Below are 12,034 nucleotides of genomic sequence, written 5' to 3'. Positions count from 1 at the left end.
TCCCAGTTTTTTCCAATTGTGGATAATGGCTCTGACAGAGGTTCACAAGAGCCCCAAAGCCTTGGAAATGGCTGTGTAACCTTTTACAGACTGATAAATTTCAATTGTTTTATTTTCATTTCTTCTTGAATTTCTTTGGATATTGGCATTGGTTCTTGATATCTTGTAGCCTACTTCACGTTCTCTGACAGATTCTATTTAAATGATTTTTAGATTCAACAAGTATTGGGGTAATCATGCTTGGGTGTAGCTTGTAATATTGAACTCACCTTCCCCAAATTTGTTGTTAGTCACAGTGAGTGTGATTTAACAAGAGAGCCAATTACCTTTTCCTAGCGGGTCAGAAATTGTTGGATTTTTGTCATGCCATTGTCATTTGAAAACTGCATTTTGTATCTCCTTGGGTTGTCTCTGGGTGATATAAAAATTGATGTAATGATTTCAAACCTGTGCGCGCAATAGATATACAAAAAAACAAAAAAGAAATCAGGAGGGGGAAAAATTCATTTTTAAGACATTGTATATCCTGTGTCAGATGTGGCAAGATCTCAAACTTTGTCTCATATGTCCAGAGTAGATTCTCACAAAAGCATTTTGGCAAATTCTAGTCTTGAAAGTGATCATTCTAGGTTTTTCTTTCGATAACAGAAGGTTACCAACAATTTTGAAGCTACATTGCATATTTCTATACTTCATTCGTGCACGATTGCAAGGAAATGTATATACAGTACAGTGTATTGTTCAATCTGACCCACTACCTTATTCCTGGAGTCTCCTAATAGCTGAAATGGTAAAGAACAACAAGAGAAAAGGAAGTAAAAAAGTTTAAATTGGCACAAAGAACAAGTAGAGTCCTGGATTTGCAAAAGAGGATTTCACCACATTATAGTAAATCATTTCAACTTTTCTGCTAACTGTCAGTTAAGGTTCTCAAGTTATACAGTGTCAGTAAAATGTATTTTGGAAAACTGTGGAAAAAATAAAAAAAATCCCACTCAAAATTCTATTCAACTTACCAGAGCATCAGCAACTGCTGCTTCCACTTCAGTGCCAGTGTTAAGAACCCTCATAGCGTTGACTGATGCTGAGATTCTAGCTTGGTGAATCAAACCATAACGTTCTATAGGTGAGTTGAAAGGATAAAAAGGAGAGAAAAAAGATGTACTACTTTTGGCAAGATGGGTTCATATAGCATAACTTACCTGATGATCAAAAACGATATTTTACTCCCTCCAAAAGTAGTGAAACGGTAAGGGAATGTGCTTTGTTTTTGCCAAAGGCTGAAAAGATTTGGGCTTGGCATAATATGAGACAATATTGTAGGTTTGCTCTACAGGAATTTAGATCCACAGCTGACACACAATTTACAAGATAGCTTTATGTACTGTATTTGTAACAGAATACCACATTTTTAGGTGAAGAAACAAAATGTGCCATCAGATCAATAAGCATCTCTAATGTGGGGATAAAACTTCTAAATATAATTTCTTGTCTCATAATCATCTGTTCCATTTTAAAGGGGAATGTATTGCAGGATGTCAAGTGCATTTAATATAATACCAAAAATCATCAGTTGAAGGAAAGTATTATCAACCTTGTCATTTTGTCACCTTTCCAAAACTAAACAGAACAATGAAAGAGAATGAATGGCATGTGCAAAAGGAGAGGAAAAATTTAGCAACCTTAAAATCTCAAAGAGATGGAGCAGCACCAAAAATGTACCAAAGAGAAAAAGAAACATAGATATACACCAAATTAAAAGAAAAGAAATGAACATCATCAGAATGACCCACGTGAACAATGTCTGGAAACTATAAAACTAAAGGCTATAACCTGTAAAATCCCATCCTATTAACTATGTAGATTGTGTCTGTCACAGGAAATCTCTTTAGAAACCTCCTCTTAGCTGTCTTGCGAAAAGATAAACAACAAAATGCCCCTAATATAGGTCTTTCCTGCAGTTACCACAAAGCATGCAAGTACAAAAGACAACGGGCGGATATGAGACATGGTTTTGAGGGAAAACTAAAAGGGGGCGGTGGGTTGGGACATCTATTCATGCAGGTCACCTGACTGGCCATGGGGGTCAGCTGTGAGAGCACTGGTTGAACGAGAATGCCGTCGGGAAGCTGCGGGGTACAGAAGAGGTGGGTAATATCCTCAAAGGCTGATTATTAATATTTTAATGTATCCCATGAATCTGTTTCACTTTAATATTCTATATATATTGTTTTAAATGGTACGGGATGTTTTTTTTTAAACTGTTGGCATTTAGCAATGTTTAATGATTTTGTTAAACATATTACTACATTTTAAACATTTAAACAAATTTTACATCAATTCAGAGTGGAATGGGGATATTAATTGACAATGTGAATGTAAAATATTTGGGTAAAAAAATGTAGCAGTGTGCTAATTAGTCATGACTTCCACCTGCCTCGATTTTGTATTGCTACATTGTCTTACATAAGGGTGCACAATTATCCATCCATTTTCCTTCACACTAATCCACACTCGGGTCGCGGATGAGGTGGAAACCGTCCCAGATACACCCCTACTCTTATATTGGCCCAATTTGTTTTTTTGTATTTTTATTCTTTCAATTATTATTTAAAAAAGTTGGGTACCTTCCTGAAACTGAATTTCAATTATGGGAGAAAATATCTGTGTCTCTGTATGTCCAACGAAAATAATCGTTAGATGGTGATTGTTCATTACTAATCCATTTATTGTGTTCATTCATCTACTAACAAATGTTTTACAGTGAAGAAAATAAGTATTTGAATACACTGCTATATTGCAAGTTTGGCCACTTAGAAATCATGGAGGGGTCTGACATTTTCATCGTAGGTGCATGTCCACTGTGAGAGAGATAATCTAAAAAGAGAAATCCAGAAATCACAATAAATGATTTTTTTAACGATTTGTGTGATACAGCTGCAAATAAGTATTTGAGCACCTGAAAAAAACAATGTTAATATTTGGTACAGTCGCCTTGGTTTGCAATTATAGAGGTCAAATGTTTCTTGTAGTTGTTCACCAGGTTTGCACACACTGCAGGAGGGATTTTGGCCCACTCCTCCACACTGATCTTTTCTAGATCAGACAGGTTTCTGGGCTCTCGCTGAGAAACACGGAGTTTCAGGTCCCTCCAAGATTTTCTATTGGGCTTAGGTATGGAGACTGGCGAGGCCACACCAGAACCTTGATATGCTTCTTACAGAGCCACTCCTTGGTTTTCCTGGCTGTGTACTTTGGGTCATTGTCATGTTGAAAGACCCAGCCACGACCCATCTACAATGCTCTGACTGAGGGAAAGAGGTTGTTCCCCAAAATATCACAGTACATGGCTGCGGTCATCCTCTCCTTAAAGGAAGACTTTCCCCAAAATTCATATGTACAATAAATCCTCCAATGTGAAGTAATATTATTATTACATATTTTTGACATTAATTGAAAATAAAAATTGAAAATAACGAACATATTTGAAATCCAAGCAAAATCTGGATATGTGCCAGCTTTCAGAGCCAAACGCGGAAGAAACATCCTTAACCCCGCCCCTGACATTGCCAGTGCTTAGCATTACAGACCATTCATTCTAGCTAAGCCAAGATGCCGACTTGTTCTGGACCAAAACTGAGAAAACGCACCCAAATTTGTACTTCTATAACCTCCTGTGGGGTCAACCTGACAGGATAAAGCTGTGGCTGTCACAGCTGAGGCTTATTCATTAGCAGGGAAATTTGCACGCATTTAATCATTACTGGTTATTAGCCGCTAAGTTCTAGCCTCTCGTGCTGGTATGGTAAAGCAACAACATACGTTATGAGGCGCAGCTGTTCAATCCCGGACTTCCGTGTGTGGAGTTTGCATGTTCTCCCGTGTCTGCGTGTGTGTAAACTTGCCTCCTCCCCGTTGACAGCTGGGATAGGCTCCAGCACACCTTCGACCATTGTGCGAAAAAAGAAAATGGATGGATGGCTATATACGTATAACATTTCCCGGTTACTATTTACGGCGATCCGCGCCCGCAACAGCCCAGCCCCCACACCCGCCGCCGGTGGATCGCAAGAAGCTTTGCTGCTTGAAAAGTACAACTTGGTGTTAAAAAAAAAAGTCTGGCCACCTGCTATATATTCTCTACATCTAAATCAACTCCTCAGAAAGGCATCAAATCTCGATCCATTTTATGTTATTGTTCGTCGTCAGCGCCACGTCCCTCCCAACAAGTCGAATTCCGCTTGTGTGTGTTCTGGCTCAAACGCTTGAACATTGTACATTGTTATTTTTATTTTGTCTGCTCAATGGTCGGTATAGTAATAACACGGAGCATCAACTTGCTTTGGTAGCTCTCAGAACACAACACTTCCTTGTTACTATTTACAGCGATCCGCGCGTGATACAAAAAAAATAAATAAATAAAAATTTGAGCCATGCTTGCTGTATCATCTCTACATTTAAACCAACTCCTCACAAAAGCATATAATCTTCGCGGTCCCAATAATGGGACTGTAATTGTTCGTTGTTAGTGCCGCCATCTCTATAACACGTCAAGTGATGGCTGTGTGTATTCTGGCTCAAGCGCACAAGCTTGAACATTGTACATCATGCTATTTTTGCTTTTCTTGTATATAATTATTTTTCACAAACATCGGCCACAAAATGCCAGATAGTGGACGTTCTATGTTCAGTGAAACGTATCCGCGAGCAATAGGGCGTCAGAATACGAAGCACTGCAGGCGTGGCAAATGCTGATTGGCTGTCAGTTTTCCAGCCGGGCTCATTGGAATGTCTGAGCGAGAGAGGAATTTCAATAATACTTTTCCAGTTTAGAGATGTTTTTCGGTGAAATCTGCGGATAACTCTGGCATGAAAAGAAATACTGAACCCTCATCTACTAACTTTTAATGTGTGCTCTCCTTCCTATCAGTTTCGACAAAGTCTTCCTTGAATAAACAACGTAAAGCAAAACAAAGCAAATTTATTTGGATTTCATACACGAGGTAACTCAATATGCTTTACATGATTAAAGGCATTTGAAAACAAAGAGATAAAACATTTAAAAATGGGATAAAAACAATAAAAATGACAAACAAAATATATATTAAAAAAAGAGTTAAAACTGCATACAGTGCAAGTAATATGATCAAAAAGTGGATATAGTCTAAAAAGCATGAGAAAAAAGAAGAGTTTTCAACCTGGATTTAAAAACATTCCCATTTGGGGCTGACCTCACCTCTGTTAGCAATATATTCCGTTTGTGTGCGGCATAATAGCTAAATGCTGCTTCACCATGTTTGCTTTGGACTCGGCACTCCACTATTTGACCTGACTCAGTCGATCTCAGAGCACTACTGGGTTTGTATACCGTAAGCATTTCTTTCATGTATTCAGGACCTAAATCATTTAGTGATTTATAGACAAGTAGCAGAACTTTAAAAACTATTCTAAAAATGACTGGAAGCCAGTGCAAGGACTTTAGGATTGGAGTTATATGCTCTGACCGCTTTGTTTTGGTCAGAACGCGAGCTGCAGCATTATGAATGAGCTGCACCTGTTTAATACTCTTTTTTGGGAGTCCCGTCAGAAGACCATTTCAGTAGTCAAGTCTACTTGAGATAAAAGCATAGATGAGTTTTTCCTGGTCTGCTTGACACATACAAGACTTCACTCTAGATATGTTCTTCAGATAGTAGAAGGCAGTTTTTGTGATTGATTTGATATGATTGTTGAAAGTCAGGTCGGAATCAATCAGAACAACAAGGTTTCGGACTTGGTCTTTGGTTTCTAAAGATTGAGAGTCCAGGTGACTACTAACAGCAATTGTCTATTCTTTATTGCCAAAAACAATTGTCTCAGTTTTGTTGTGATTTAGTTGAAGAAAAGTTTGGCTCATCCAGTTATCTGATTTAAACAGTGGCACAATACCTCAATTGAACTGTAGTCATCTGGAGACACTGCTAAATATAACTGTGCATCATCTGCATAGCTATGGTAGTCAAAATTAATGTTTTGAAGAATTTGGCCCAAGGGTAGCATATACAGGCTGAACAAGAGAAGTCCAAGAACTGACCCTTGAGGGACCCCATAGGTCATTGCCATTCGCTGAGACCCAGCACCTCCAATGGTCAAAAAGTACCTCCTTTCCTCCAGGTAGGACCTAAACCATCTAAGGACCGTTCTATTTAGTCCTACCCACTTTTCCAACCTGTTTCGCAGTATATTGTCGTACGGTATATCTACCGTATCAAAAGCTTCATATGTGAGCTCATTCTAACTTTTTGCTGATTTGTGCTGACATTTGACCTGATGGATTGTATTTTTTCACTAAAATAACAGGCAAACTCATTGCATTAGTCAGCTCTTACGAGTTCTGGATCTATCTGATTTGGGGTGGTTGTAAGTTTGTCAACCACACCAAATAGAGCACGAGTATTGTTGAAGTTCTGAGTGATGATCTCAGAAAAGTGTTGCTGTCTATTTCTAACTAACTCTACGTTAAAATTACAAAGACACTGTCTGTAGCGGTCATAGTAAATTTTGAGTTTTTCTCCACTTGCGTTCGGCTTTCCTACAGTCCGATTTAGATCTCTTAACCATCTTTGTGCTCCTCTACAGTGTTCTCGGTCGTCTCAGGACGGTCTTAGTTTTAACAGGAGCGACAGCATTCATGGAATTTATGATTTTTGAGGTGAAATTGTCCAAAAGTTCATCAACTGTCTCAGGATTCACAGTCTGTGGCACAGCCACAGTCTCCATAAACTTAGTGGCCGTATTCTCATCTATGTACATTTTCATAACAGAGATAGAGGTTGTCTGAACTTTTGGAAGAATATGTAATTAAAAAAGATACACAAAAATGGTCAGAAATAGCCATATCCTTAATGTCAATCTATAGAATTTCAACATCCTTAGAGATGACATGGTCTAATATGTGACCTTCAGTGTGAGTTGGACTCTTAATATGCTGCGAGAGGTTAAATGTGTCTAGTATTGCAGAAGGTTTTTAGGATGTTTTTTTCCACGTTACGGTCAACATGAATTTTAAAGTCCCCTGTTATGACAAAATAGTTGTAGTCAGTACAAATCACTGACAGCAGTTCTGAAAAATCCTCCATAAACTTTCCATTGTATCTTGGAGGTCTATAAATTATTAAAATGATAACCTTTGGGTCACCATTAACTAAAAAACACATATTAAAAAAAGACAGCAATGCCACCACCTTTTTTCCCTGTTCAACACTTGTTCATAAAATTAAAATCTGCTGGTGATGCCTCATTTAAAATGGTATTACAACTACTTTTTCTCAACCACGTTTCATTTAATCACAAAAAGTCCAGACCATAGATTGCAAGTTGCAGGATGTCATTGATCAACATTGATTTGTTATCCAGTGATATAAAAAAGAACTAGTCTCGCAGAGATGGCTGGAGAGAATGGTTTGATAGACTCACATTTTATCCTCGCTAAGTTGGAAGTTCTACTTTTTTGGTGCCATATCTTTTTGAGGAACTTTCTGTCCCTTGTAATTGCAGGGATGAAAAATGCCTGCTCTCCATAGGGATCTGAGTTATTCTGGAAAAGACCCGGTATATATCAGTCAGATTTAAAGATAGTGATCATGGGTGGAGGAGGGGCCTTCTTTCCTTCTTAGTGGACGGTGGTTTCAGGTGAGGGGGGATGGGAGGAAGATCTTGGCGTAGTATGGGGTGGACTCAATCGTTGACAATAGTCTTCATCCTATCCATCAGACCCAACATAGCATTCAGGCTGGGAGAGGGGGAGCCAACATCTACTGTGGATGTATGGTTTTTGTAGTCATCGACGGGAGATTCTGAGGTGGGCAGGAAGCAGTGTGGGAGATTTAAAGTGCTGGCGCATTCCATTTGTCATTTGCCCATCAGATTGTTTGAATGACGCAAATGAATCTGTGTGGACCTTGTCTCACCTAATCTCTTGTTCCTTCGATTGTTTGGGAACAACTGGATCCTCTTGTCCTTGGTTTTTGTAAACATTTTCTTTACAGGGCGGTGAATGACGCACACATTAGAAAATGTCGGCAGCTAATAACTTAACCCCCTGTCTATTCAGACAGAAACCCTCTGCTTTGTAAAGGTTTTTATACTCCCAAAAAAGGCAGAAATTGTCAATGAAACTCACGGATAGTGCAGTGCACACCTTGCCTAACCACCTATTCAATTGACGGAGCCTTGAGAAACGTTCAGCTCCAGACCCGACAAGTGGGAGAGGTCCACTTATAAAAACCTCAGCATCCATCCCTTGCACTTTTGTTCGGAGATCCATGAAATCTCGCTTCAGTACCTGTGATTGCTGTTTGAGAACATCCAGGCCCGCTGTGTGTATAATGACAAATTTCACAGTTGGATTAATACAGTGCAGTCGTCCTCTCCCATGTGCAGAACACCCTCCCCCCAGCTGCAAAAGCATGATGCTTCAACCCCCATGCTTTACAGTAGGGATAGTGATCTTGTGATGGAACTCATCATTCGTCTTCCTCCAAACACGGTGAGTGGAACTATGACCAAAAAGATCCATTTTGGTTTTATCTGACCACAAAACTTTCTCCCATGACTCTTCTGTATCATCCAAATGGTCAATAGCAAACTTAAGACGGGCCTTGGCATGTGCTGGTTAAGAACCTTCCGTGCCATGCATGATTTCAAAACATTATGTCTTAGTGTATTACCAACAGTCACCTTGGAAACGGTTGTCCCAGCTCTTTTCAGGTCATTGACCAAGTCCTGTCGTGCCGTCCTGGGGTGATTCCTCAGCTTTCTAAGGATCGAGAAGCCACGAGGTGATATCTTATATGGGGCTCTACTCCAATTGAGATTGACCGCCATGTTTAGCTTCTTCCATTTTCTAATGATTGCTCCATCAGTGGATCTTTTTTCACCAAGCTGCTTGGCAATTTCTCCTTCGCCCTTTCCAGCCGTGTGGAGTTGTACAATTTTGTCTCTGGTCTCTTTGGACAGCTCTTTGGTCTTGGCCAGGTTACAAGTTTGAGTCTTACTGATTGTATGGGGTGGACAGGTGTCATTATGCAGCTAAAGACCTCACGTAGGTGCATCTGATTCAGGATAATACATGGAGTGGAGGTGGACTTTTAAATGCAGACTAACAAGTCTTTCAGGGTCAGAATTCTAGCTGATAGACAGGTGTTCAAATACATATTTGCAGCTGTATCACATAAACAAATCAATAAAAAAATCATACAAATAAATCCCCTTCATGATTTCTAAGTGGGAGAACTTGCAATATAGCAGTCTGTTCAAATACTCGTTTTCTTTTGTGTATATACAAATTATAACTGGCCTGGATTTCATGTGGAAGAGTAAAATGCAAGAAATGAAAGCAGATTGCATTTGAAAAAAACCATGGACTGTGAGTAATGTCACTTCCATGACGTCTCAATACACTTCCAGACATAATAGGAGTTGAAAAGTTCAAGAACAGGTCAAGTGATTGGTATCCACTTTAATCAGGTGTTATTTTCTCAACCCAAAGATTCCAATTAAAGCCATGCATAGAGAGAACCCACACAGTAGAAGTATGCGCAAACTGAGAGACAGCATGTTTTCGACTATAGACAAAATAATTAATAGCATGTGGCATTTTGGGCAAGACCGTTCGGTTGGGACAATCTGAGCTGGATCAACTGTTCAAAAACAGCTGGTAGTACACAGATACTTACCCAGAGGAGTAAAGCCGCGAGCAGGGCTGGTGTCACGGCTGCTCTCGCGACTAGTGTCGCGACTGCAACCCTGACTCATGCTAGGGCGGGGTATGCGGCTCCGGGCTAGCGTGCGGTAGGGAAGAGCAGCAGGGAGAAGAGCTTTTTTACCAAACAAGCTGGCTGTGAGGATAACAAGTTAGGTGTAAATGTCAGTATGCATTCAAGGAAGAAAGTTAGACAGGCAGGGATGGGACATCAGAGATGTAATGAGAGAGCGTGTTGGACAGACTCAGCAAAATGTGGTGTGATAATGGCTTGCTAATCTTAATCCTTAAAAATGGTTTCATTGTCTTATTTTTTAGTTTTTCTTTATCTTTTACACTTTAACAAAACAATTTGCTTTTCAAAAAAAAGTATTGAAATGCAAAGACACCTAAATGGTTACACAAAAACATATATATAGTAACCTTGGTATTAGAGTAAATTATTCAAAACAACAGACTGAAAGTTATACGGTTAAATAGTTTGTAAGGTTACAAATAGAAGACAACCAATTTCCGTAGTGAAATTCAAAAGTAGCACTGGATAAAAATAAGAACAATTCATGTGAAATAAATATTATTACATATTTTACTTCAGAACAAGCTCAGACATACAGTATAATCCATTGATTTTTATAACGGAAAAAATAAGGGGGAAAAAACACTTTCACTTTGCCTGCACTCTCATTTCAAAACAGCCACAAATAAATTAATAGCTAACTGTCATCAAAATCTAAAAGGACCTATTTCACTATAAGTCAGCTACGCATATTCAGTCAACAAATTAAACTTTGTTGGAATAAATGTTTGCTTTATGGGTTCACAAGGTTTGACTTTCCTGAATGTTTTTCCACATAAGTGAAAGTCTTGCAGCATCATACTGCAATGTAATAAAAGAGAGATAGCTTGTGTGTACGGAAGTGCTCGGACCATACAGTACCTAAGCCCATTCGACTCGGACTCGTCTCTCTGCTGCACCCTTGGCTGCGAGGGATCCTGCTACGTTTGTCAGCTGGTGTGCTGGAAGCAGATATTGCTGCCCGAGGGATCCGACCATAGCTGCTGTGCCCAAGAAGTTTGCCTGGGGAGCTGGAGCGACTGCCAGCTGTTGCAAAGGAGACAGTCATAATCATATATACAGTATAAATATTCTGTACATATAAAGAGCATGAAAAATAATTAACATGAAAGTAGTTGTAAGAATATGACTGGAAGAAAAAACAGGAACATCTGAAATCAATGAATATATTTACAAATACTCAAAAGTATCGCTAAGTATTATACATCCAATGTAAAAAATGTAGTGATACATAAAGTGTTCTATTGAACTAATATGGACAACTTTTATTCAAGACCAAAAGATCGCTATCACATAAAATTATTATTACAGTGGTACCTCTACTTACAAAATTTTAGTTTTGTTACGTGAATCTTTGGTAAGTAGAAAAGCTTTTTACATGTAAATAACCTAATCTGTTGCAAGCCTCCCCCACACACATCCCCAAAAAAGCATTCAAAGTACATAATGTAAAGAAAAATAAAAACTATGTTCATTTACCTTTGGCGTTGGGCGACTATGTGAAAAGAAGTGTGAGTGACAAACAGAAGGCATCGTGGGGGATGGAGGACGAGGCAAACATTTGACCGCTGAGAGAGACCATACGTACGAATGTACACACGCACACCACTTAATTCCATTAAAGTTTCATATAAAAATGAATATCTTGCAAAAAAACAAATGTAAAACTCACAAAGAAGTAGTAGTTTACCAATGCGTGCTAGTGTGTGATAGTGAAACTGTGATTTGATGACACTTGAGTGTCCAAGGTGAATCAAAAGCATCATGGGTAAAGATGGACGTCCTTCCTAGGTAGGAACATTCAATGGCGATAGCCAATGGGAGAGCGGCTTCATGGCGATATACAAACCAAGATACAGGATGTTTACGTTCGGTGGAATTTAGGGGCTGCGAATCCAACGTCTATTTTTTTCTTTACATATACTGAATTTTCTTTCGTAACTAAAGACAATATTTTCCAAGGGGGTGTTTGGTAACCTGAATTTCTCATGACTAGAGACATTTGTAAGTAGAGGTACTACTGTATAATTGTAAAAGGTAAATCTTTAAAGAGAAATATGTTTTTAAAATATTAAATACTCAAATTCTGACATATTTAGGTCAAACGATCTGCCCTGAGATCAGTTTTGAGAGCTAAAACATGCTATTTTTCTGAATAAAAACATTTTTTGTCAGCCAGGCGTAGGAAAATGTACATTTACTGACGGTAAGAGGAC

General features: G+C 38.8%; 1 protein-coding gene across 1 annotated transcript in view; it reads right to left on the bottom strand.

The window, feature by feature from the left end:
- clasp1a (cytoplasmic linker associated protein 1a) overlaps positions 1 to 12,034 on the bottom strand; it is a 155,888-nt gene that overhangs the window by 35,314 nt on the left and 108,540 nt on the right. Inside the window, exons 22-25 of the mRNA XM_061840755.1 lie at positions 10,680 to 10,844; positions 9,717 to 9,821; positions 2,070 to 2,129; positions 1,017 to 1,120 (exon numbers count right to left, since the gene is read on the bottom strand). Of these exons, the coding sequence (XP_061696739.1) occupies positions 1,017 to 1,120; positions 2,070 to 2,129; positions 9,717 to 9,821; positions 10,680 to 10,844 (434 nt within the window). The remainder of the gene's footprint in view (positions 1 to 1,016; positions 1,121 to 2,069; positions 2,130 to 9,716; positions 9,822 to 10,679; positions 10,845 to 12,034) is intronic.

Source organism: Syngnathoides biaculeatus, chromosome 14, assembly GCF_019802595.1.
Source record: "Syngnathoides biaculeatus isolate LvHL_M chromosome 14, ASM1980259v1, whole genome shotgun sequence".
NCBI classification, from domain to species: Eukaryota; Metazoa; Chordata; class Actinopteri; order Syngnathiformes; family Syngnathidae; genus Syngnathoides; species Syngnathoides biaculeatus.
The sequence above is the reverse complement of the archived record's forward strand: the minus strand, read 5'-3'. Positions and strand labels throughout refer to the sequence as shown.